Consider the following 24,654-nt stretch of genomic DNA (forward strand, 5'->3'; position numbering starts at 1 on the left):
GTCCAGGAGACCTCATCTGGTCGTAGAGCGACTGCAGATTAATATTTCCGTGCAGCCACAGCTCAGTGAAGTGAACAACTTACCTCCAGTAATTGTCACAATGTAGGTCTAGTGTGGGGTAATATATTGTATGTAATTTATTGTATGTAATGTGGGCGAAGGTGCAAATAAACCATGCAGGAACAGGGAGCTCCTCTCCCCAGATAAAACGCCGAAGCTCCTGAAACACTTCGTCAGTAGAACAGACAAGTCTTCAGCATCTTGACATCACAATGCCCCACATTTGTCTAATGCACACCTACTAGTCTGACGCCAAGTGAAGCGAGGCCGAAGCTGACATTTCTTACATGCGCTTGAAGCAGTTGACCAATCACAACAGAGGGGGCCAGCCAGCCAATCAGAGCAGACTGGGCTTTAAAGAGACAGGAGCTAAAACCAAGTGTTTGAAACAGAGGCTGAAAAGAGGAGCTGCAGCGATCAACAATTAGAGGAAAGAGATGTGTTTTCTGAACATTAGAGCATGTAAACCATTTTAAGTTTTATAAGACATTGTGTGGGAGAAAAGCTATTAATTATGAAAAAGAATCAAACCAGAAAAGATAATTTGGTCATATGTTGTCTCTGTCTCTCTGTCACTGTTTAGGTGTTGGGTTGGATTCGTAACGGTGAGTCCATGTTGAACGCCAGCATGGTGAACGCCAGCTCGCTGTCTGAGGCTGAGCAGCTGCAGAGGGAACATGAACAGTTCCAGATGGCGATAGAGGTACACACTCACTCTCTCTCTCTCTCTCTCACACACACACACACACACACACACACACACACACACACACACTCTCTCTCTCTCTCTCTCTCTCTCTCTCTCTCTCTCTCTCTCACACACACACACACATATCCTAATTGCTGCTGCTAAAACCATGCTTACTGTACTTCACTAATAATTATTTCAGTATGCATTGGTTTGAATAGTAGCAGATGGGTGCATGAGCACAAACACACACACACACACACAAAAACACACAGTTTCTTTGTCTTCTCCTTGTGAATCAGGCTTACCTCAATAATTATTTCATTATGCTTTGACTTTGAAGAATAACAGATGCTGACAAACACACACACGCATTCAAAAACTATCTCTATGTGTATTTGTGCATGTGTGAATGTTACTTTGTGCAGCACTTTAAATAGCTGACTCCAGAAATGTGTTAGCACTAAAAGGGGCAAAAGACCTTCAGTCAGCACTGGACTATACACGCACACACAGACACACACACACACACACACATACACACACACACACACACATGCATGCACACACACACACACACACACACATGCATGCATGCACACACAAACACATTGTTTTGGCCCTGGCCCAAAATGTTGTGTGTTCATGCCTGGTTTCTGCTCCTGGTGGTTGTGGTGTGCATCCTCCATCAGACTGATGTAAGTCTGCTTTGGCTAATAGATTTAACACAGACACAAACACACACAAAGCACAATGCACAATGAAATCATTGTCTGGTGCAATAATAACAGCAACATGATGACACATTGATAAAAGACAAATTCACATTACAACTTCTGACAGTTTCCGGCAGATTATTACAGGTTAATCACATCGTCTGTTCACTAGAATGATTCCAAAAGTGTAATAATATTATTTATCTAATCCAGAAAATATTGCAGATAATCTATCAGAAGTTTATCATCCATGCATCTGTTCGCTCAACCTGCTTTTCTCTGAGGGTCGCAGACTATGGAGCCATTCACTGATTGTATATGAATAATAATATGACACACACATTAAAAGTAATGAAAATGGCAATTACATCTATTAAAACCTTCCATACCTGTTTTAAAAGAGTTCCTATTGTCCAGGGATTACACATGTCCCGTGGCTATAGCTTTAAAGTGATGATTTTTACTAGTTGGTTTCCGACTTCAAACATGATCAAATAAACTCCCCATCTAAGATTAAAAATTGTATATTGACAATTTTTTTTTTAGATATACCCACTTTAGACTTAAAGGTTTTCCATAGAGTTTCCCTGTCTGTTTAGCAGCATTTCTCACCATTACATTTGTGTGTATCAAACTTTACTTCCATTTTCAGAGCTGATTTCTCTTTCCTTGAAACTGACATTTTTTACATTCATGTTTACCAACTTGCAGACTTTTGGGAATGTTTTTAAGGAATTACTAATGGTTCAGTGAAACCTTTGGCTGAACTGTGAATGTAAGTCCCCTTGTGAGGGAATCTACCCGCTTCATAATGTAGGAGAGGTGAAAAAAAACTCCACAGGGAACTTTTTAAAGTTAAGTTCAACTCATGAGTGATTTGAATTTTACGGTAACTATCTCTTCTTCTTCCTCCTCTTCCTCCAGTCTCTGTTTCACGCTAACTCTCTTCAGAAGACTCATCAGAGCGCTCTGCAGGTCCAACAAAAAGCTGAGGTAAATCTGTCTGTTTCTTTATTATTTACTGATGCACATTGGTAAGATTTTGAAAAAGTACGAAAAACTCGTCTACATACCTCCCGAGTCATCGTTCACGCTGCATCTCTACATTCCTGTGTCCAGAGGATGCTGCAGGACATGTGCAGCAGAACCTATCACCTCTTCTCTCTGTCTTTGTTCCAGATGATGCTCCAGGCATGTCACTACGATCCAGAGGCCATTCGAAACTGTGCAGAGAAAGTGGCCGTTCACTGGCAGCAGTTGATGCTGAAGATGGAGGACCGCCTGAAGCTTGTGAATGCCTCGGTGGCCTTTTACAAGACGTCTGAGCAGGTAGGTTGTGTTTACCTATTTCTCTGGGTTGGTTGTTGTTGTGTTGTCACTGAGTGTTTGTGTCTATTTTCCAGGTGTGCAGTGTTTTAGAGAGCCTGGAGCAGGAGTACCGCCGGGACGAAGACTGGTGTGGCAGTCATGATAAACTGGGAACTTCGGCTGACAGCGATCACCTTCTACCTCTGATCAGTAAACACCTGGAGCAGAAAGAAGCTTTTCTTAAGGTGAACTGTAACTAAAATTCAATCAAGATTTTTTAACATCAAATAAAAGATGCCAGCTCAAAAAAAACAAAGTAGGACACTGAAGAGAAAAGAGGATCTCTCCAGTTCTTTGATCGTCCTAGCTTTTGTAGTTTCCTTCTCTTGATCTGGATCCAAGGACAAATGAGAAGTTGTTGCCTTTAGATCTTAGTTTTTGGGTTGTTAATTCAAATGTAGACCAGTGACTCACAGCAACTCATCCTGCACTTTTAATTTACCATATGCAATATGAATCACAAAAGCCTGTATTTGGTCCAGTTTGAATTCACACCACCGATCAAAGTTTTATCTGTTTCGTCACTATCCCTAAGGTGACTTGCACAAACACTGATGAAATGATCACAGAGTACGGACAGACGGCTTCCTCTGTTTCGGTATACAAATCTAACATTGAGCATAATTGAGTCTTAAGTGGAGTTAGTATGTGTTGGTACACATTGCAGTTTGAATAATGGCTGTTACACCAGCCTAAAGGAACTAAACCAAATACTGAAACCTACTAGATTAGGTATTAACAACACCGAACTGGCTACTGCCTAATAATGGTGAATGCAGTGATTGTGGTTTGAAAGTGATCTTGAAGTCATTGATTGACTTATGTCGGAGGAGTGTGTCAGTGTGTTAAACACCAATGTTCCTGTTTTTCAGGCATGCACTCTGGCTCGCAGGAACGCTGAGGTGTTTCTGAAGTACATTCACAGGAACAATGTGAGCATGCCCGGAGCAGCCGGTCACACCAGAGGCCCTGAACAGCAGGTCAAAGGTCAGTGCTGCTGTTACCATTAAAATACTCTATCACCACTGGTGAAATAGCAGGAAGGCTGTCAGGGAAATCCTCAGTCAATCACACAAGGATTGACTAAGAATCAACTCTCAATATCATATGTAATCAATATGCTAATATTTCAATATATATCTTATCAAGGAATATAGAACATATTGCTACTGATGTGTTCTGTTTAGTTTTACAACAAAAATAATGTAAATTTTTAACATTTATAATGTTATAATACATTTGACTGACAAACACCCACAGATGAGTTTGAACAGGTTTTGGGATCCGGGTTCACTTTATGTAAAACTGGTTGCTGTGGCTGAGTGGTAGAGTGGTCGTCCTCCAGCCAAAAGGCCGGTGGCTCGAATTCCAGCCCATGCTGAAGTGTCCTTGAGCAAGATGCTGAACCCCAAATGGCCCCTCATAGATGTTGAATGCATGAATTGGTAGTTGCTTTGGATAAAAGTATCAGCTAAATTACATGTAATGTAAAAATAATTTACCCTGTACTTATTTGTTGTGTGTTTTTGTTTGCAGCGATTCTGAACGAGCTGCTGCAGCGAGAGAACAGAGTCCTTCACTTCTGGACGTTAAAGAAACGAAGGCTGGACCAATGTCAGCAGTATCTAGTGTTTGAACGCAGCACCAAACAGGTCTGGTCTTCAGGGAGTGAGTTTATATGGTCAAGTAAAAACACAGGGCAAGAGGATAAACTTCATCTGTTGGTTTTGTCTGTTTGTGTGTATTTCTCTGTGCAGGCTCTCGATTGGATCCAGGAAACAGGTGATGTTTACCTGGCTACGCACACGTCACCCGGCGAAAGCAACGAGGAAACTCAGGAGCTCCTCAACGACTACCATCACTTCAGACTCTCTGCCAAGGTGCGATCAGTTTATCATATTTAAAGAAATTAAATAAAGAGAAAAATCAGACAAGCAATACAGGATTTATTTTCTTTTAGTGATAAGGCTGTGGAGTCTAAAAGATAATAATGATAATAGTACATTTTATTTATATACTGCTTGTAACAATGCTCAAAGACACTTTACAGAGGTTAAAAACAGAGAAAATAAATAGCCAGAAATATCAAATACACATCATTAATTACACATTAAAAGCCGAGCGAAAGTCATAAGAACTGAAAAAAAATAAAGAATACAATACACAGAGAGTTGTCCAGAAAATCTGTGAATTCTCCAGGTCAGCAAAATGTCATCCAATCAGTCTGCATGTGTGAACATCCCACAGCAAACCAAGGAGAAGGTGAAGCTGCTGATCCAGTTGGCTGACAACCTGGTGGAGAAAGGCCACGCCCACGTGTCAGAGCTGAAGCGATGGGTGAGCACGATGGACCGCAGGTACCGCGACTTCTCCATTCGAATGGCCAAATACCAGGAGAGCCTCGAGAGGAGCCTGGGGGTCAGCCCTGAGGTGAACACACACACTCACACACACACAACAGACTTTAGTTGAACCTGATATTGACTGTCATGTATTCTGGTTGAGTACTCATGAACATGACTGTGGTTACAGACGTAGACAGTGTCATCAATATTAGTTTCAAATTACTGACTCAGATCACTTGACGTTTTTCTGTGCAGGACAATAAAGATTTAGAGTTGGATATTATCCCCGCCAGCCTGACAGACGACCCCGAGGTCAAACTACGTGACCCCAACCATGAGGTCAATGAAGAGAAGAGGAAGTCTGCCAGGAAGAAAGAGTGAGTACAGACAGGAAGTGGAGGAGCTTGTACTTTTAGTCACTTTCTAAATAGAAATAAGTAGAGCCTGCCGATATGGATTTTTTGGGGAAAAAATACATATCGGCCAATGCATGTATTTCATTAAATCTCTGTCAAGGATTCCTAAGATGTCGTTTGCGAAACCTTACGACAAAGAAATGTATTTGTGTCTTTGATGAATATAAATGTCTATTTTTTCCTGTAAAATAAAAGTTATATTTGTGCATAACAGCACCCAATATGTGAAAAAATTAAAAGCTCATATTGGGTGACTTTTATCGGACAACCGATAAATAGGTCAGACTCTAGAAATAAGAGATATCGTCTTACATGAAACATATGAACAGGGTTTATTTTATTTTATCTTTTTTGTAAAACATCAGACCTGCAAATGCATCCTGACCGTGATCGTCGCTCCCCAAAAGTGAAGCTTAAGTGTCTTGATGGTTAATAGGTTATAAATTCCACCTCTTACATGTTAGTGGATGTGACATGGACCAAACGAAAATGTCAACGTACACGTCAAAAATGTTTCCCCAAATATCGTTTCTGGCATTTTATGTAGCTCTTATCACACTGATGTTTGTTCAAGTGTTTATATTTCTGATAAGTTTGGTTTTAATCTCTCTGATCTTGACCCAAACCTAAAACACATGAAGTAAATAAACTGACTGTCAGGTGATAATAGAGTTAAAATATATCTGCAGAATCTTATTCAACCAGATTCATTTCTAACCACTCCAAAACAGCGTTTCCTCCATCTGTGCAATAATAGCAATCATCTGTGTTCCATAGCATTCCCTGAAAATCAGGATTTTCAGACATTAAAGACAGTAAATTGTTATAATAGTTTACAGTCAAAGTTTATAGTGTTTAAATCTCTGTAGCTTTTGACTTATCATGAATTGTCAGGACTAAAGGTTTTGGAGGAACTTCAGTAGACTCGTGCAGTCATGGTGTAATCGGACACAAAATTGTACCAGTTATATAATTAATGCCATCCGATCCTTCTAGTCTAAAGTATTTTCCTCTGAAAGGTTCATCATGGCAGAGCTGCTGCAGACGGAGAAGTCCTACGTCAAAGATCTCAACGAATGTCTTGAGGTAAGAAAAACGACTCTGTAACATTGTTCGACACATGGAATATTTTCCTGTCTGCTTTAATTTTCTCTCTGTGTGTCAGACCTACCTGTTGGTGATGACCAGCGGTACGGAGGAGATTCCTCCTGGCATCGCCAACAAGGAGCACATCATCTTCGGCAACATGCAGGAGATCTACGACTTCCACAACAAGTGAGAGACACACAGACTTTGTTTACATGCACACCAGAAGTATCCCATTTTTGTGTTTTAGCTTATAAACGTCATATCCTGATTTCAGTTTCCTGGATAAGCCCCTATCCCAGTTTTGAGAGCATCCTGTAAATAACCATAACAAGCACAACCAGGTTACTGGTGCATGTATACATCTTATCTGACCACTGCCAACTACTTGCACAGGTGTGGTTTCAACTGGTGCTCGTACTGTTGTTTCCTCTGGTCTCCTAAAAGGTTCAGCTGTGACACACAGCCAGTAAAAGGATGCCCTTCTCATTCGGAAATTTTCTCTCCATTCGGTATTATTTAATTCCATCATGATGACCTGACCCCACTAGTCAGGACTGTGTCCCTGCTTCTGTGGGATGTCAGTGAGAGCATGTCACCGGCCAAAGTGGATGACATGTTTAATATTTGCTGTTGCTGGCGATAAGGTTGATAAGCCAAATCTGCAACGTGATGTTGGCATTTAATAAAGCTAAAGCCGCTATAGGCCAAAGCAGCCTTATTTTCAATAGCCACGATACAGGAATCAAAATTGCTGGTTTTTGTTTGTTATAAGTAGCTGGAATACATGTATTTATCATGTATACTTGTATATGTATAATTAGATTTCTCCATGTTACATGTAAACATTATATCCCCAATATGATCAAAACTGGGATAAACTTCATAACCTAGATTTTTGTGTGCATGCAAATAACATCACAGATCGTTTCTAACGAAGCTCAGTGTCTGTGCTCCGAAGACGTGTCTCAGACTGTTCCGTGTTTCCACCAGTTTTAGACACGTCTGAAACCAGAGGGAGGATTTTCCCAGCAACAAGTGCACGGCATTTCAACAACATATTATTTTGGGCTCTAGTTGCATGTAAGCAAGTAATGTCAAGTTAAAGAAAAAGATCATCACAGGCATTTTGCATATTTATCATTAATGAGCCAACTTTTCCACAGTGGTAATGCTTTTAACTGAGATTCTCACCACTTGTAAAAACCCTGAGGGGAAACTTTATCTGGGTTTCTTCTTCAAAAATCGCAGCTATAGGGGAGCTGAAGAGGAGACTTTGAGGTTTCCTCCGTCGACAGTTCATGAACTCCAAAAGTTTCCCAGAGGAACTTTTTTGTGTGTCTGATCTTCTCCTGGTACTTTGAGAAATATGTGTTAGTTTATGATGGAAATGTTTTCTTGTACTCTACGAATCAATAGAGCTTAAAGGAATCTCTAACCTACAGGACTTCTTATGGTTTTCAGACATGTTTTTAATTTTGTACAATTGTTGAGGAGAGCCACAGCAGACAATACAGTACTATACTAGAATGACACTCAGTAGAGCTCATACCTCCACCAAGGACCAACAGTCCCCTTAAATTGTTGATTCCTGACTGAATCCACATGATCTTAGCTGCGCATTTGATGTAGTTGCAGGTTTGTAGCCCTAAGATTGTAGCCCTGAATTCATATAAAACATATCAAGTGCACATTGGGATCTTTTGTTTTTCTGCATTTGTGTATTTCCAGTATTTTCCTGAAGGAGCTAGTGAACTATGAGCAGCTACCAGAGGACGTTGGTCACTGCTTCGTCACCTGGGTGAGACGTCTGACCCCTGATTTCATAAATCTGACCTCTGACCTTTTGATTAGAGGATTGGGGAATTAATAAAGTCACTGTTTAATGTAATATTGAGTCTCCTCTCCTGTTTTCCAGGCTGATAAATTCCACATTTATGTGGATTACTGTAAGAACAAACCAGACTCCAGTCAGCTCATACTGGAGCACGCTGGCACCTTCTTCGACGTGAGTAAATCCCTCTGTGTTTATTCTGTCACAGCTCCATTCACATCATACTCAGATCATAAACAATAGTTACAATTAAAACAAAAACGTTTATTCCATCTAAAAAGTAAATGCTCTTTCATTGTAGTGTATATTTACAGATTATGTTATATACACAATTAGGGTATTATGATCAGTGTCTCCCCAGAACAAAACAAGCTGTAAACCAAACAGCAGGGTTTGAGAGTTGTAATGGATACGACCATGGGACATAACAACTAGACTCCAGTCTGTTTGAATTTAGTACCTCTGTCATTATTTTGTCAGGCTGATTATTTAGATTGGTAGTGAAAAATTAGATGAGGATACTTGGATTTGGAATGACACATTTGGTGAGTGCATGCAGCCGCAGGTTTCCAATTCCCCGCCTGCAGCTGCGTGTGAGGTTTATGTAGTTCACCTGTTTTTCAGCAGATGGTGCTCTCTGATCATTGAAAACATTTCCAGCAGAATAGAACATTTACCATTTATAGCAATTCCAAATATGTTATTTTATTTTGGTATTTGCCCTAATTTTGTCATTGTGTGCATGAACAGGACATTCAGCAGAAACGTGGACTGGCCAACTCCATCTCCTCCTACCTCATCAAACCAGTCCAGAGGATCACCAAGTACCAACTACTGCTGAAGGTACATCCACACGCACATACACTGTACATTCACACACTACAGTTTTATCTGGATTTGCTCTCTGTCATTTTCTCTGTTCTTGTTTTATATCCTCTCTTGGTGCAGGAGTTATTGTCTTGCTGTGAAGAAGGCAAAGGGGAGATTAAAGATGGTTTGGAGGTGATGCTCAGTGTTCCTAAGAGAGCTAATGATGCCATGCACCTTGCCATGTTGGAGGGTGAGATACTGTCCGATCTAGTGTACTAAAATATATCATGAAATTATAATAATTAATAATAATAAAAGTAATTAAAGAAAATAATAAGTTCTTCGTTGTTTTGATAAATACATTTTTTATTATTTTTGATTGATACATGTTATGAATCACTTCATTACTCTACTGCTGATCTTAATCCAACACCAAACATTTGTTTTGTTTCCTGTTCAGCTGACTGATTGTGGGTCGGCGGTTTGGTTGATGATAACTATTCCTTTTCCCTCCTCTTCCTCAGGCTTTGAGGTGAACCTGGATGTGCAGGGTGAGCTGATCCTGCAGGACAGTTTCCAGGTTTGGGATCCGCGATCTCTCATCAGGAAGGGGCGGGACAGACACCTCTTCCTGTTTGAGTTCTCGCTCGTCTTCAGCAAAGACATTAAAGACTCAGCTGGCAGAACCAAGTACCAGTACAAGAACAAACTACTGGTGTGTGTGTGTGTGTACTGTAGCTACACATGATAACTGTTGCTAACTCACATGTCTGATAAACATCTTTCCCCTTTCACTGTGCTGCAGACGTCTGAGTTGGGGGTGACCGAGCACATTGAGGGTGACCCGTGTAAATTTGCCCTGTGGGCAGGAAGAACCCCTTCCTCTGACAATAAAACTGTGCTAAAAGTGAGTAAAAAATTGAATGTATATAAAATAAGTGTCCCAAACTCTGATTAAATGGTTTGCCATCAAGGTAAGATGTCAATAATACAGTTAATAATAATGATAATATTGGCTGGTTCTTTTCCAGGCGTCCAGTATGGAAGCTAAACAGGAGTGGATTAAAAACATCAGGGAGGTGATCCAGGAGAGGATGACTCACCTGAAGGGGGCGCTCAAGGAGCCTCTTCATATGCCCAAAACACCAGCATTGAACAAACCCAGGAATAACGCGAAGAGGTAAACAAGGATATGAACAAACACATCACACACAGAGGACAGAGGAGTTTTCACCAGAGGTAGAAAGATATTCTGTCAGTAGCAGAAAATATCAGACCTGAGTTCACAAATATCACTGAGGAAAGAAACATCATTCATGACAAATCAGTCATATTCTTTCAGGAAAATTTCCGAGGGTCGGATTTATCTTTTATTTTTCATTTATTTCTCTTCATGAGGGAGAAGCTCAGCCTGCAGTGATAGAACTCATTGAGTGATTGAGTCTTCTGTAAATTCAGTGAAATGTACAGCCACTAACACATCTGTTATTTGAGTAGTCGTTCCTCTAATCCTTTGACAATAAGAAGATTTAACACTTGACTTTTCCCCACTACTCTACTGTTGCCACAGCGAGAAATGTCATCAGTGTAAACAGTGGTAGTGCAGGCACAAACCTTCTAACCAGGGTTAAAAGTGTCATCACAGCCATTATCAAAGAGTCTAATAACATTAGTGTCACCACATTGTGTAAACATGTGATTTAAATTGAGACATTCCTCCTGACTGTGTGTGTGTGTGTATTCAGGGAGGGAGGTGAAGATGGAGACAGTCAGGGAGATGGCAGCAGCCAACAAGACACCATCTCCATCGCTTCCCGGACGTCCCAGAACACTGTAGACAGCGACAAGGTAGGACACACTCACGTGAATGATGGAGGACCAGATGACGCCAGCTGAATAAGACTGTGTAGTCACATGCTCTGTGGTTCGGACTTTGGTGTGTTCGTGTGGTTTGAAGTCAGAATGTGGAAAATACATGGATGCTGTAAACAGAATGTGTGACACATTGACACCAGAGGACAAAGAGGAAATAAAAGGGATCAGGTGTGACAGACATAAATAATTCAAAAACAAGTGTGACAAGTGTAACATTTGATGAGTTTACATTAAAAGCTCCTATTTAGAGCTGATTGTTAATTGGTTTATAAGTGATGACGTCAGCAACTCCTGTACTAAAATGTCCTTCGACTTTCCGGGTGGTTTTTCGGACCTGAGGTGGTGTTCCTGTGAATTTACCAGCCAGGAACAAATTTTTCCGATTATTCCAACACCACATGAACGCACTATCACTCTGCAGCCCGTGAAAAGCTAATGACCCACAGCTGCCTCAGCGCTACAGGGTCTCCCATGCAGCTACAATGGGCAGAAGCAGGGGCTGTGATCCTGCCAGTGGCTGACAGTGTGTTTGTGCACATTTCAGAACGTGCTGTGGAAAACCAACTCTGTGAGATACATGAAGCTCCATAGTTGTGTGTTTGTGAGTGAGTGACACTCATCAGGTGACGTGTGCATGAGGAGTATTCAGTAATTTTACCACGTGAACAGAGAAGCAGTGGGTGATGAAAAACCTCTTCAGGTTGTGTGCAGGCGTCTGTGCTGATGCCTCCTACCAGCCAGTGTCTGGCATCCAAGTAAGCCTGAATTTAAACTTTTATTTAGGCCGCCAAATTGTGTTAAAGTAAGTAATGTGAATAATTATATTTTTTAAATTGAGACAAAGGTAGAGAGATGAACATGTTAACATTTAAATGCACCTTTGAATAGTTAATTATTGTTCCTCTTATTAAACTCAACTTTTAAGTATCAGGATTTCCCAACTTTTTTAGATGTGTTAAGTTTAGTTGTGTTGCTTTGTTTTAAAACAAGCAACAAAAGCCAAAAAGCAGAAATCTACAGACTTTCTGAACGGAATTAGGTGCAGCAGTATTTGTGGTTGTTCTGTTTTTGTTTTGATTTGAGCTGTTCTTCAGTGTTACTACAGTACCGCCCCTCTCACTGCGACACACACACACACACGCACATACACGTCCACCCACACAGATGTCTGTCATGGCCTCCCACTGTAGGGTTACACAGTGTGGCCTTTTCACCGAGCAACCCCACGCCTACACACTTACCCTGCCTCTAAATGTCAGCAACACACACACACACTCTCTTCCTCACTCATACAGAATCACTTGGTGCATCCAGATTGTGTTCTGTGCGTTCCTCTTCTGTTTTCTACTTTACCGCCATCTCTCTCTCTCTATCATATTCTTTCTCCACTTGTCTATGCAAAATATACATACAGTATGTACAGTACATGTAAATAATACACTCTGGTTTACAGTAACTCTGCATTATATTTCTGTTGCGTCTCTCTTTTGTGTCTCCACCTCCTCCTCTCCAGTGAAACATCATGACAAGTTTTTCCAGCCTGTTTTTAACGTGGGTGTGTTGTTGTTCTCGTCCAGTTTATTGTTACTGGGATTTAGAAAACTCCAGCTCGTTATTTTTGGAATCCTCCTCTGCTGTTTTCCTCAAAACATCAAAGTATAGGTTCCTGCATTTTGTTTTGATAAGTTTCATGTTTCATACGCTGACACAGCACAGCGCTGAGCTGCACTCCTTTGTGTTGTTAGATGCCGTTTTAGGCTGTTCACTTATCTCTGTTTTTAATTAGGCTGTACAAGGGGATAGGGTTTCATTGTGACAGAAGGAGGACTTAGCAACATTCGAGACAGTGCTGTGAATTGTAAAAAGTGATCATGGACAGGGCTGCGTTCAACCTGGACAGAATCTTAATATTAACGCAAACAGTGACACCCTGTGTTGAACACCCTGTTGTGTTTCAACTAGATGACATTGGATTAAATACATGTTAATATTTCAAAATACACTTACTGTTACAGTCTCAGCTTTTGCCTTCTGGAATAGCTGTTTCAAAAAATGTATGGGAACACCAAGCAGCATCTGCCACATATGTAGAGAACCTAATATTCCATTGTGTCACTGCATTTTTAATACGGCGGGTTTTATCTACACGTCACTGCTGATTGGGCAACGCCTCTGACACCCACCACATGAGAGAAAACGTACCAGTGGTCAAAGAACCCACAAACACCCACTAACTGGCTTCTGTCTGCAATGGGAATGGATACATCGGCATTCACTCCCGGGTCAAATGAATCTGAGGTAGATTTTTATCGGCTCTGGCTCCGATTTGAAACACAAGACCTGGGTAAAGGTGCTGATTTCTTTATTTACTTTATTTTGACAGTCAAGACGCTGGCGCTGACTTAACGTGTATTGAACTTCTGGGCGTTGCCCCATAATTATCCAGGAATGTTTGCACTAATTGTTTTTCACATTTTTGTAACAAAGTGAAACAGTAATTTTCATTTTCATAACGTGCAAGATGCATGCTGCTTCAGACGTGTTGGGTTTCAGCACGTTTGTGATGTCGGACATGATTCGCCGGGGGAAAAGTCAGAAGGGCAAACTACTCTACTGGCAGCGGGAAAGGAGTTAATCACCTTCTTTTAGTGGCTTTACCCATTTAAAAAAAAAAAAACTGTGTATAACTGCTAATTTTTAACAGGATGTGACTTTGCTGATAAATCTCCATCTTCCTTTTCCACCCCCTTTGTGTAAGATGCTAATTTACTTTGCCTGCATCTCTTTGTCTTGAAGTACAAATTGGAAGTGGCAGGCTGTGGTGGCAATGGATCTGAGATGTATTTTCCCAGGAGAGTAGCAGAAGACTTGCAGTACTCGTCTCATGTGACGTGGTTGATGTTGCGCCCTTCTGTTGCATTCCCATGGCTCTGCAGGGCCTCCAGGGATTTATTATCACACAGCACGCCAATCCCTTGTGTATTTTGGAGCGGAGACAATTCAGTGATCTGAGCGCTTGTTTGTTCAACACTGCAGCCACTCTTAAGACTCACTTTGTGGTTAATATCACTACACTAATGGCTTTCACGCCAGACCTGAGAAGAAAAAAAAACACTGTGGATTTAAAGGTCCAGTGTGTACGATTTAGGTAAAAGGGATGTATTGGCAGAACTTGAATATAAAATAATACTACTGATGTTCTCACTAGTGTTTTATCTAAATTGTACGAATTGTTGTTTTCTTTACCATAGAATGGGCACTTTATATTTAAAAACTTTATGTTTACATTGTGAGCAGGTCCTCTCTATGGAGGCCGCCATGTTATTTACAGTAGCCCAGACTGGACAAACTTAACACCTTTTTGAGTTTTTATGAAAACTGAAGGTTACCACTAGTGGTGCACCGATGTATCGGCCGTATATCGGTAGCGGCCAATATTCGCCTCGTTTACTGCCATCGGCGTATCGGTAATAAACTTGACTTTCACCGATAACATTGGCCGATGTTCATTGGTATGTTTTCTGCAGCCTGCCAATCTGGCATCCAGATTATGGTACACTGACGCCGGGTTTACACCGGGCGCTGAAGCGCCGCGCAGCGCAGCGCCAAGGAAAGCCAGGCGCCTCCCATCCACCCCCCCCCCCCCCCCCCCCCCCGTTAAACCTTTGTGCGGTTCACATGGGCTGCGATGCGCCGCGCCAGTGCCCTTCACCGATGGTTTCGGCGTGCGAGCGAGCGTATCGCGCCAGGAAACAGACTGAAAAATGATTTTAAACGATATAAATGATCAAATATGCATCCCATACTTTGTATTCCCCTTCTGTTGTCCTGGAGTTTTAATTTTCCCAATTTTCCCAATCACATAATTAAATGTCCCCCTCTGCCCATCCACTACAGCCACACAAGCAGTCATATAGATAAAAAGAGAGAGAGGGGGGGGGGGGGCTAAAGTCTTGCTTGGAGAATACGTAATTTACCCCCGACACCATGGCATCTAAAGTTACACTTGTCACTTTTTCTGTTTTTCATATTATTCAAGTAATAAACAAATATCGGTATCGGCTATCGGCTAGATTGTTGTTTTAAATATCGGTATCGGCCAAGAATTTCCATATCGGTGCATCCCTAGTTACCACAGGTTATTTTTCATGTTTGGAAGGGGAGGGTGAGGTGAGGGGTATTCAGCTGCAACATGAAACTTCACCACTAAATTCTACACACTGAACCTTTAGGAGTCAAAGCTTTTTTATTTACTCACCAGTCACGAGATCAAACAAAACAGAAAATAGTAGCAGATCAATCAAGTGTTTGATTAAAAATTAAACCTTAGAAAAGAGCAAACACATTTATCAGAGGCCACACATTAAATGTTGTAGACGACTGATCGCAGTGATTGATCAGGCCTAAGTACAGTTAGTTGCAACTAAGGAGGAGTTGTCTTCCTCAATTCATACCAATACTTGATCATATTTTATTTGAGTTGTTTTCCTTTTTCTCCTCATTTCACCTATTTTCAGTAAACATCCTCCCTTCTCTTTCCCGATTTATAAACCTCCTGCTCTATTTCAATCTCTCGTTCCACCATCTTCAGTCTGTCACTGAATTAGACCGGCACACACACACACACACACATGCACGTGTGTGCCTAAGACGTGCCCATGATTAGTTGCTCATTTTGCAATCCAACCCTTCTTTTTCACTTTATGAATTTTCACACCTCTCTGTCCCACTTTTTTATGCCCCTGTGCCCCACTCTGGCTCCAGTTTACTATAATAACAGCCGAGTATTGGCATAGTCAGATGTTCCACTGTGTGGACAGGATGGGAAGCTACTGTTTCTCGTGGTTTTTAGAGAAATTTTTTTTACCCTTGTGTCTGCAGAGTTTTTATATTTACTTTACTTTGTTTTATTTCCCTGTCTCTTACAATTACAAGCCCTCTTGTTGCTCAGCCTTCCCTCCATTTTAACACTTTTACCTCTGTCTTTATTAACACGCTTCCTCTCTCACACTTTACGGAAAAGTTTCAGTTGTAACAGAACAACAGAAGGAGCATCATCAGCATCTTGTTATCATGTTAAAAGGGAATACCGCTGCAGTGTACGAGCACGTTTTGATGTTCATCAGTGCAGACATACAATCGTGTAATAGGTCACTTTAAACCATCTGTGTTACTGTTTGAAATTAAGAAGCAGCTCCAGCAAATTTGACGTCTTTGTTTTTCCAGACCTTTCTTTTCCAGACCTTTACACTCTAGTGAGAAAAACTAGCATCGTTTAGCAGACCTGCAGATCAACCCTGAAGTATATGGACAATGTACATTTTTCAAATTTATGAATTTGGCTCAGTCTTCCACTTCTGTCCTCCACTTCTCTACCTTAAGCTTTATTGGGGCTGTTAATATCCATAATATTCACATTCATTGTGGGACTCATTATGCTTTATTTCATATTTATATTCCATAAATCTATATTTTTTTCCGTTTTAAAATGATCGCTAAATTTTAAATGATATAGAATATTATATCAAGCTGTGTACAGCACAGGCATCACTATTCAATGACGTCAAACATATATTTGACAATACCATATGTATTTTTTTAATGGGCAACATGTGCTCTGCAATGGGCTCATACTTATATTGATATAATGAAAGCCTTCATTATTCCATAATTCAATTTTTTGATACTCTATGAGACAGAAAATATGTAATTACAAAACCATTCCCTCAGCGTGGGAACACTCCAATCTGAAAGTCAAAACTTCTACATCTTAGTTTGAATTTAAATTAAATGTGATGCAGTACAGAGCTTTTCTCACAAGACATATGACCAAAAAACCAACTCAAAACGCTTAAAGGGGACATAGCATGCAAATTCCACTTTGTTAGTGCTTCTACAGGTTAATGTGGGTATCTGGCATGTCTACCAACCCAAAAACTCTGGAAAAAAAACACTCGCGCGTTTTGTTATAGTTCCTCTAAGTCAGAAACGTCATGCTTGAGTGACTCGAATGAGCTTCCTGTGTATTGTGTCGTAACAAGGCACTGGAAGTCTCCCTACATGGCCTTGGCCCACCCCCCACATCATCCCCCCCGCCCCCCCATACTCGTTACGCCGGGTTTACACCGGACGCAGCGAGGCTGCGAGGCAGCGCAGCGCCGTTCCCAAGCGCGCAGCCGGGCTGTTCACACGGGACACGCATTTCTCCGCGCTGGTCAGCCCGCGATTCACTCACATGTGGCATTTGTCTGGATCGTTGGGACTGGGAGGCTGCAGCAGTTGCTCGGGCGCGACCGCTCGCTCTCCCATGCGTGAGCTGGAATTTGTGTCAACACCACACAGCCAGCAGTGTGGAAGACTTCCGCAGTGTACAGCACTACTGTAACACTGGCACAAACACACAGAGCCCCCCCACTCGTTACGCCGGGTTTACACCGGACGCGGATGCGGAAGCGTCGCGCAGCACAGCGCCGTTCCCAAGCGCGCAGCCGCCTGGCTGTTCACACGGGACGTGCATTTCTCCGCTGGTCAGCCCCATAGACTGTATATATAAGGTCAGCCCGCGATTCTGCTTTCTCCGCTTGTTGTTGTACCCGTTGAATGTCGGGGTTCGGGGGTAAATGATGGTCTTCATAGCCCCCCCCCACCTCTCTTTCTCTCTCTGTCTGTCTGCTTGTGTGCTTGTAGTGGATGGGCAGAGGGGGACATTTAATTATGTGATTGGGAAAATTAAAACTCCAGGACAACAGAAGGGGAACACAAAGTATGGGATACATATTTGATAATTTATATCATACAAAATATGTAATTTATATCGTTTAAAATCATGGGGGGAGAGGGGGGAGGGGGGAGCTGGCTCATTAGCATTTAAAGGAACAGGCACTCAAAACAGGTCACTCTGTGGAGGGCTGTTTTATACAGGGTAAAAAGGGTGCTGTTTTAAATGATCCTTGTGGTATTTTGACCAAAGTATGTTCCAGACATTTCATTAAGACCCCAAGGAACCATATCAACTTGTGGTAAAATGGGCATACAATGTCCCCTTTAAACAAAAAATGAGCCTTGTTTTAATCCCTGGATCATCAGGATCATAGACTGTAAATGAGGGACGACAGTCACGACGCATCTCCACTTCCTCCTGTTCCAAAATATCCCGTATATGGATGCTGCCATCTTGTGCTTATCAAGTCATTTGGAGCTGGACTCCGTGCAGTACTGATTTTGGGATAAAGCCACAGTATTGGGTCCTGCAGATAAACGCACTTGACCAATCGTGAGTCAGTCTCAGCTGTCAATCACAATGTTTCTCCCTGTTTTTATATCATCAAATAACAAAATAAAGCCAAAATTATTAGAAACAAACACTTGTAAATAAATACAATTCAATATTCATTTAACATGTACTTTGATTTTTGTTTTGTTTGGTCAGTGTCCCATCTGCCAACATGTAGTCAACAGGGGTTTATGACCTCTCCTGCAGCCACTAGGCTGCGATGGAGATTATTTGGCTCCACTTTTAGGGAGCTGTTATGTCATCCATCTTTGTAGCACTTTGGTCAACTCTAGTTGTTTTTAAATATGTGAGTTTTTTTTTCCATTTTCCATGAATGAAGGCAAACCTTTCATGACCTTTTTGTTGCTGCAACGGAACCACACCTTAACCTTTAAAGGTTTCAGATCAGAAAACATAATTTGAAAATGACAAACCACTGTCCAAATACTTCAGGTCTGCTCTGAAAACTGTACATGATGTGATTCAGAGTTTGTCCGACTTGTGGTTTTTTGTTGATGTATTGCTCCCCACCTCTGATATTTTTCTAGGGTTCAAGCCAGTTGTGTGACATCTTGTTAAATATGTCAGTTGCGTGGAACCAGTCAGTTGTGTGACGGTGTGGGGAATAGGTCTTTTCCTGTGACGTTTTGTGGCGTAATGAGTCAGCTGCGGTTCAGTCTGTGGTCTTTATTTAAAGTCTCATTCCAGTGGTTGACGACTTGGCTGTCCTCATGGCTCCACCACAGCTCTGCAGGTCAGAGCGCAGATCCCTTTTTTAGCCTCCGCCCTCAGTAGGAGTGAAAATTGTTCATCTGCGAGCCAGGCTTAATAAAACTTACTCTACACTCCCCCAGGGATGAATATCGGTCACTGGTTGGAGCAAGGCTCAGCAGAAGCTGAACCAATGTTTATTATTTTGCTTTAAATGCTTTAAAATACATTTGTGATGCAGGATCAAGTCTGATGGCTTATTTTTAAGTTTAAAGGCCATCGTTGACTCAAATGATTGAAATCATTCACCCATTAAATTTTTCAGTGGAAATAAGTAGAATTTCAATTCAGTTTCTCAAAAGAAGCAATTATTGTAAAGGAGCGTAAAGGGATTTCAGGGGCCCCAGGCAGAAGGGACCGACCTGACTGCCCCCTCCCCCCCAAAAAACATATACTAAACCAAACTGTTCCAATTTTCAAATTATTATTCTTGCATTAAATATTTAAACCAATAGCATACAGTGTGCAGAAAAATAATAGTAAAGTAGTACAGTGTAACTTCAAACTGGTCGTAGCTGTGGATGACTGTAATCAGTTGCTCAGAGGACCCCTGGCAATTGCCTGCTTTACTTATGCTGTTAATGCCCCTGCACTTATAGTTTCAAACTAAAATATCTCTATTTGCAGTTTTTTGGAAAATTAAACCAAAACGATCTGACTATAGAAACCATGTCAAGGTGAGAAACACATTTATCTGGTGACTTGGAGGAAACTGATCCAGTAAAACAAGTAGTTTTAAAAAGGCAAAATCATTCAAACGCATTCAAATGGGCAAAATTGCCCAGGACTCTTCAGGGTTAATTTATCCTTACATTGTAGCTTGATTTTGTGTTGCTGTCATGAGACAAACTAACAATTCCAACTTTGGAAGTAATATTACTCGGCCTCCGATAAGTAACCATTATTTCTTTCATTGTACGAGATGAAGATGTGTTTGATTTTGTTTCCTGAGCGCCACTTTAACGCTGGTTAGCAATTGTTTACACGTGTGTGTTCTCATGAATCAAATGCAATCAGTGTCTGGTTCTGACTGAAGCTGTACAGTAGCCAACTGCTGGTCATATGACTCACACACACACACACACACACACACACACACACACACAAAGAGAGCCCTTACAGTTAAAAGTGGTTTAGCACCAGTAGCTTCCGGGGAGTGGGTAAGATGTGAACACACTGACCCGCACACACATACACACACCGAGGAGAGTGCCATACCCATCTAACACAAAGCTATGGCTGTTTGTTCTCTCTCTCTCGCACACACACACACACACACAGACACAGAGAGAGGGTGAGAGAGTGTGAGGGCGTGTTTGTGTGTGTGGCAAAGACACAAACGAGGGAGTTGTCAAAAGACAGACAGAGCGACAGTGAGAGTGAGAGAGGGAGACAGCCGAGGAAGAGGTCGACATGCCAAAGTGGATGAGCTTTAAACTGTTCAAAGGGAGCAGCAGAGTGAGTACGATCTGCTGGAATACACCCTGCACACTCACCACACACTCACTCTACTGGCAGCTACAATTATTATAACACTGTTTTCATTCAGCATTAACTGTGATCACAGATCTGCTGCTCTACTATGAGACTGTGTGACTGTGAAAGTAGCTCTGTTATGTTCAACTCTAAGTGCAGACACTGGTGAATTTTACTTTGTAGAATTCAAATTACTGCAGTAAAAAAGCAGTGAAGTCAGTGAAGGGTAATGACCCAAAATATGTCCTTTAACCTGAAAGTTACCGGGGACAGAAACCAAACATTTCTGCCTATAGATTTTATTATTAACAAAGTAAGTCCTATGTTCTTTGCTGTGAAGTGTTTACTTTTCCATTCAACTTTGACGTCTGATATAACTGTTTTGAGGTTCAGTCACTGGTTCTAATCCAGATCATACGTGCTGTTGAGTTTCACTTAGCATGTTGTGAAGCTGGACTGAAGTGTCTGTGTGAGTAATAGGGGAGATTAATGGTTAAACTGGGTGTGTGTGTGTTTGTGAGAGAGACAGACAGACCGAGAGGACAGGAAACTGGTCATTAGTTGCCACAGAGACTGGATAAATGAAATTGGAGCGTCCAGACGACTGAATTGAAGTCAGTTTGATTCTGATTATAACTCAGATGCACTGGAAAAATTACATAAACACGCTCATGGACTCCCTGTGTTATTTAACGTTTTGAGTGCATGAAGTTTAAAGTCTTCTCTCAGACTAAAAGTCAAATTGAAACTTTGATGTAGAATGTGGAAATCTGTTATGGAGCTAAGGATGCACTGTGTTTCTTAAATCTCTGTCTCGGTTGATCGAACAATTCTGAGAAAAGCTGAGTGTTTGTCTTCGTTGTTGTCCATAACATCAGTTATTTTTAAATGAAACATCTCATCAGTACTTCCGGGGTATGGTGATGTCACATGATATCAACACGGCCCACATAAATCAACGCCTAGAGGCAGTCTGAGACACCCCTTAACAAATCCAGGACTTTGTTCAGTCTGGACAAAACATAGCAAAACATTAATTTAAACCATGGCAGCTGAAAAGCCCTTTCCTTAAACACATGTTTCTCTGACTGCCGTCTGGATTAGCTGCTTCTGACATCTTCAGCTGACGCAAACACCGAGCAGCAGATGCCACATTTGTAGAAAACTTTAGATTCCATACTACTTTTTAATAAACGTTCCTTGAGGCCCGCTGCACACAGTTTTGAGTAAACATGCCGTTCATCCTTTTAACCATAGCAAAACTGTTCAAAACATATTGAGATTCGGCAGCTAAAACCAAGTGTTTCAGACAGTAAACCTTTCAAGTAATAACACTAGCTAAAGTGATCAACCCGAACAGGAACATAATACTGCAGACATGTCTCCTGTTTACACTTCCAGCGGACACTGGATGAGTATAAAGTAGTATTTGCTGCAGGAGTTGTTTTCAGTGTTTGTGTTTCCCTGCCTCGTGGTTACTGATGGAGTGTCTGTGATGGAGCCGTTAGCTCTTTACAGGCGTCTGTGTTGCTGGTTTTGAATTAAATGTTGGTCTGAGTGGTTTTTAAACTGTCTGCAGTTTATTTGCTTTTTCAGCCGGATTTCTTTTTCGTCTGTGGAGCAGGGAAAACATTGGAATTGGTCACACTGCGCAGTTTGACTGGCTGAGACGTAGCGGCTCACACATAATATTTCATTTTCTACTCTTGCTGCTGTATTTTCAGACACTGTGATGTTGGATTTGTTTGGCTATATTATACTTCTATTATAAAAGTCATTTTAACGCACAACATCTGATCTGAATATAAAACTGTTGTGTTTGTGCATTGCAGTGTCACATGCACTGTAGATGTCGGTTGGTTCCATATGTTGTAATATAACACGCTAACTGAACTACTCTGCTGGTTTGTTGACGGTGTAGACAACATTGAGCAGTAGCTCCTGTTCCTAAATACTGGAAATTATTTTAGAGTCCACGTTGTTTTTCTAACTTCACTCTGTTGACACAAGGAGGAGTTTCCAAAATAGAGGTGTATTTGCAGTTCACCACAGTTTAATCTTGGGACACGAGGGAGTTTTCCACTCAAGAAAGATGCAGCATCCACTGTGTGACTGTTGTTGTGATTATATTATTTTTATGCTGGTGACAGAACTATTATGTCTTTGGGTTGTCCAGCCGCCCATCTGCCTGATCGTCCCATTCACAAGTTCAGACATTTAACAAAAATAAAGTGATACAAACAGACGCTGACCAAGGGCTCAGGTATATCTGCAGCTGTACTAGTAAATAATGGTAAGCTAAATTAATTGTTTTAGAAACTTAACAATAAAGCATGCAGAAATGCTGTAGTACCAGTAAAGTAGTAAAGAAATAATATTTATATACCTATATAAAACACTTTTTTGCTTAGTAATAAAATCTGATGCAGCAGATTTTCAACACAAAATATGACTTTTTATCAAATCTGCCCAATATAAACCCTCACACTGACCTATCTCAGTGGTTTTTCCTACAGTTTTTGCTCCTGGAAAAAAAACATGATTCATGGTTTTTGTGTTTTGAATTTGATCAGCTCAGAAGCGCTTGGTTACATTCAGGGCAGATTGTTGTTCTTTGATGAATATTGGAAAAGTCAAATCTGACGAGAAGCACGAGACAGAGCATGAAGCTCGGCTCTTCAGCGTTGCAGTCAGGCGCTGCGGTAGGAGAATGTGGCACGCGCTTCATGCACTGGAACAAAACGCTGCCAGTGGATGTAAGTCCTGAAAATTAGTAGCATATGAGCGTGATTCCTTGGAGACGGGGTTGGTGGTCCTTTTCCATCAAATATTTCCACATAAGCAAGCCCTGTCCCTTTGCTTGGTTTACGTGTAAAGTTTTCAACCCCTATTAACAAGTAGAGCCCAAAAGGATCTCAATTATATTTTTATTTTTCATACCTTGTGAATGTTTACCCTGTGCTGCACTAAAGAGTGATACTGACAAGCTGAAGCCGCCACACATTATTAACACTGATGCTTGTACTTTAGGCATTGCTGGATAATTCTACCTCTTTGGACCTCAAATACTTTTTAATGACACCACATCCACACTATTACGTTTTCATTTCAAAAAGCATCACAGCTGCTATATTTGCACCTGCTGTTCACACTAATTCGGTGTTTTCCAGCGCCTAGTTCTAATGAATTAGTTTTAAAATAAGTTTTAGTTTCAAAACTCAGGGTTTCTGTTTTTAGTAACAGTTCCTCCTCGTCATTAGTCCAATGCAATAAATCACTGCTCTTTTCACCATCACTGTTCCTCATTCTTAGTATTTAAGCAACCATCTCTAGAGTAGGCAATGTACTTCCTGTTATGAGTTTTCAGGCATCTTTTAATTTACAGCTGTAATGTAAAAGGCAACTTTTAAGACTGATTTTCAAATCTTAGTAAATGTCGTTAATGTGCACCACTCGCATCAAGCCATATAAGTGAATAAGCAGCAGTAATTTTAACTCGTGGGTTTGTCATTAGTTTAAACAATCTACAGTGTATTTTACTGTGTTCATGGTTCATGGAGGGAGTAGGAACTCTGGTAATTCATGCAACGTGGACTGCAGCGTGTTCAGTGAGCGCTGTACGTCTGTGGCGTTATGGAGCAGATCAATATTGAAGGGAACAGATCTGCCACCTATGATACGCTCCTCCCGTCCTGTAAAGTCCATGAATGTTGTTTTTAAGACCAAATTCGTTTCTGCATCAATCACATTTATCCATGCTAAGCTTCAGCGAGCATTTGTGCTGACTTTTTTAAATATACATTGTCAAACTCAATCCTGCTAATTCGTCTAAGGTTACAAAGAGAAGCGTTGTAAAGCGCTCACATGGATCCTTTTAGGGAAACCATAGCTCTGTATTTTTCAAACTTATCACTGAGGCACACTGGGCTAATAAGA

General features: G+C 41.1%; 1 protein-coding gene across 3 annotated transcripts in view; it reads left to right on the forward strand.

Annotated features, from left to right (window-relative positions):
- Nucleotides 1–24,654, forward strand: part of kalrna (kalirin RhoGEF kinase a) — a 125,513-nt gene that overhangs the window by 61,260 nt on the left and 39,599 nt on the right. For all 3 annotated transcript variants that reach the window (XM_034573466.1, XM_034573468.1, XM_034573467.1), the window contains exons 20-38: nucleotides 644–763; nucleotides 2,389–2,457; nucleotides 2,644–2,793; nucleotides 2,868–3,017; nucleotides 3,705–3,819; nucleotides 4,369–4,484; nucleotides 4,590–4,712; nucleotides 5,080–5,262; nucleotides 5,433–5,554; nucleotides 6,613–6,679; nucleotides 6,759–6,868; nucleotides 8,411–8,480; nucleotides 8,598–8,687; nucleotides 9,264–9,356; nucleotides 9,462–9,573; nucleotides 9,848–10,038; nucleotides 10,129–10,230; nucleotides 10,355–10,503; nucleotides 11,069–11,171. In XM_034573466.1, the coding sequence (XP_034429357.1) occupies nucleotides 644–763; nucleotides 2,389–2,457; nucleotides 2,644–2,793; nucleotides 2,868–3,017; nucleotides 3,705–3,819; nucleotides 4,369–4,484; nucleotides 4,590–4,712; nucleotides 5,080–5,262; nucleotides 5,433–5,554; nucleotides 6,613–6,679; nucleotides 6,759–6,868; nucleotides 8,411–8,480; nucleotides 8,598–8,687; nucleotides 9,264–9,356; nucleotides 9,462–9,573; nucleotides 9,848–10,038; nucleotides 10,129–10,230; nucleotides 10,355–10,503; nucleotides 11,069–11,171 (2,235 nt within the window). The remainder of the gene's footprint in view (nucleotides 1–643; nucleotides 764–2,388; nucleotides 2,458–2,643; nucleotides 2,794–2,867; nucleotides 3,018–3,704; nucleotides 3,820–4,368; nucleotides 4,485–4,589; nucleotides 4,713–5,079; nucleotides 5,263–5,432; nucleotides 5,555–6,612; nucleotides 6,680–6,758; nucleotides 6,869–8,410; nucleotides 8,481–8,597; nucleotides 8,688–9,263; nucleotides 9,357–9,461; nucleotides 9,574–9,847; nucleotides 10,039–10,128; nucleotides 10,231–10,354; nucleotides 10,504–11,068; nucleotides 11,172–24,654) is intronic.

This window comes from Hippoglossus hippoglossus, chromosome 21 (assembly GCF_009819705.1).
Source record: "Hippoglossus hippoglossus isolate fHipHip1 chromosome 21, fHipHip1.pri, whole genome shotgun sequence".
Classification (NCBI taxonomy): domain Eukaryota; kingdom Metazoa; phylum Chordata; class Actinopteri; order Pleuronectiformes; family Pleuronectidae; genus Hippoglossus; species Hippoglossus hippoglossus.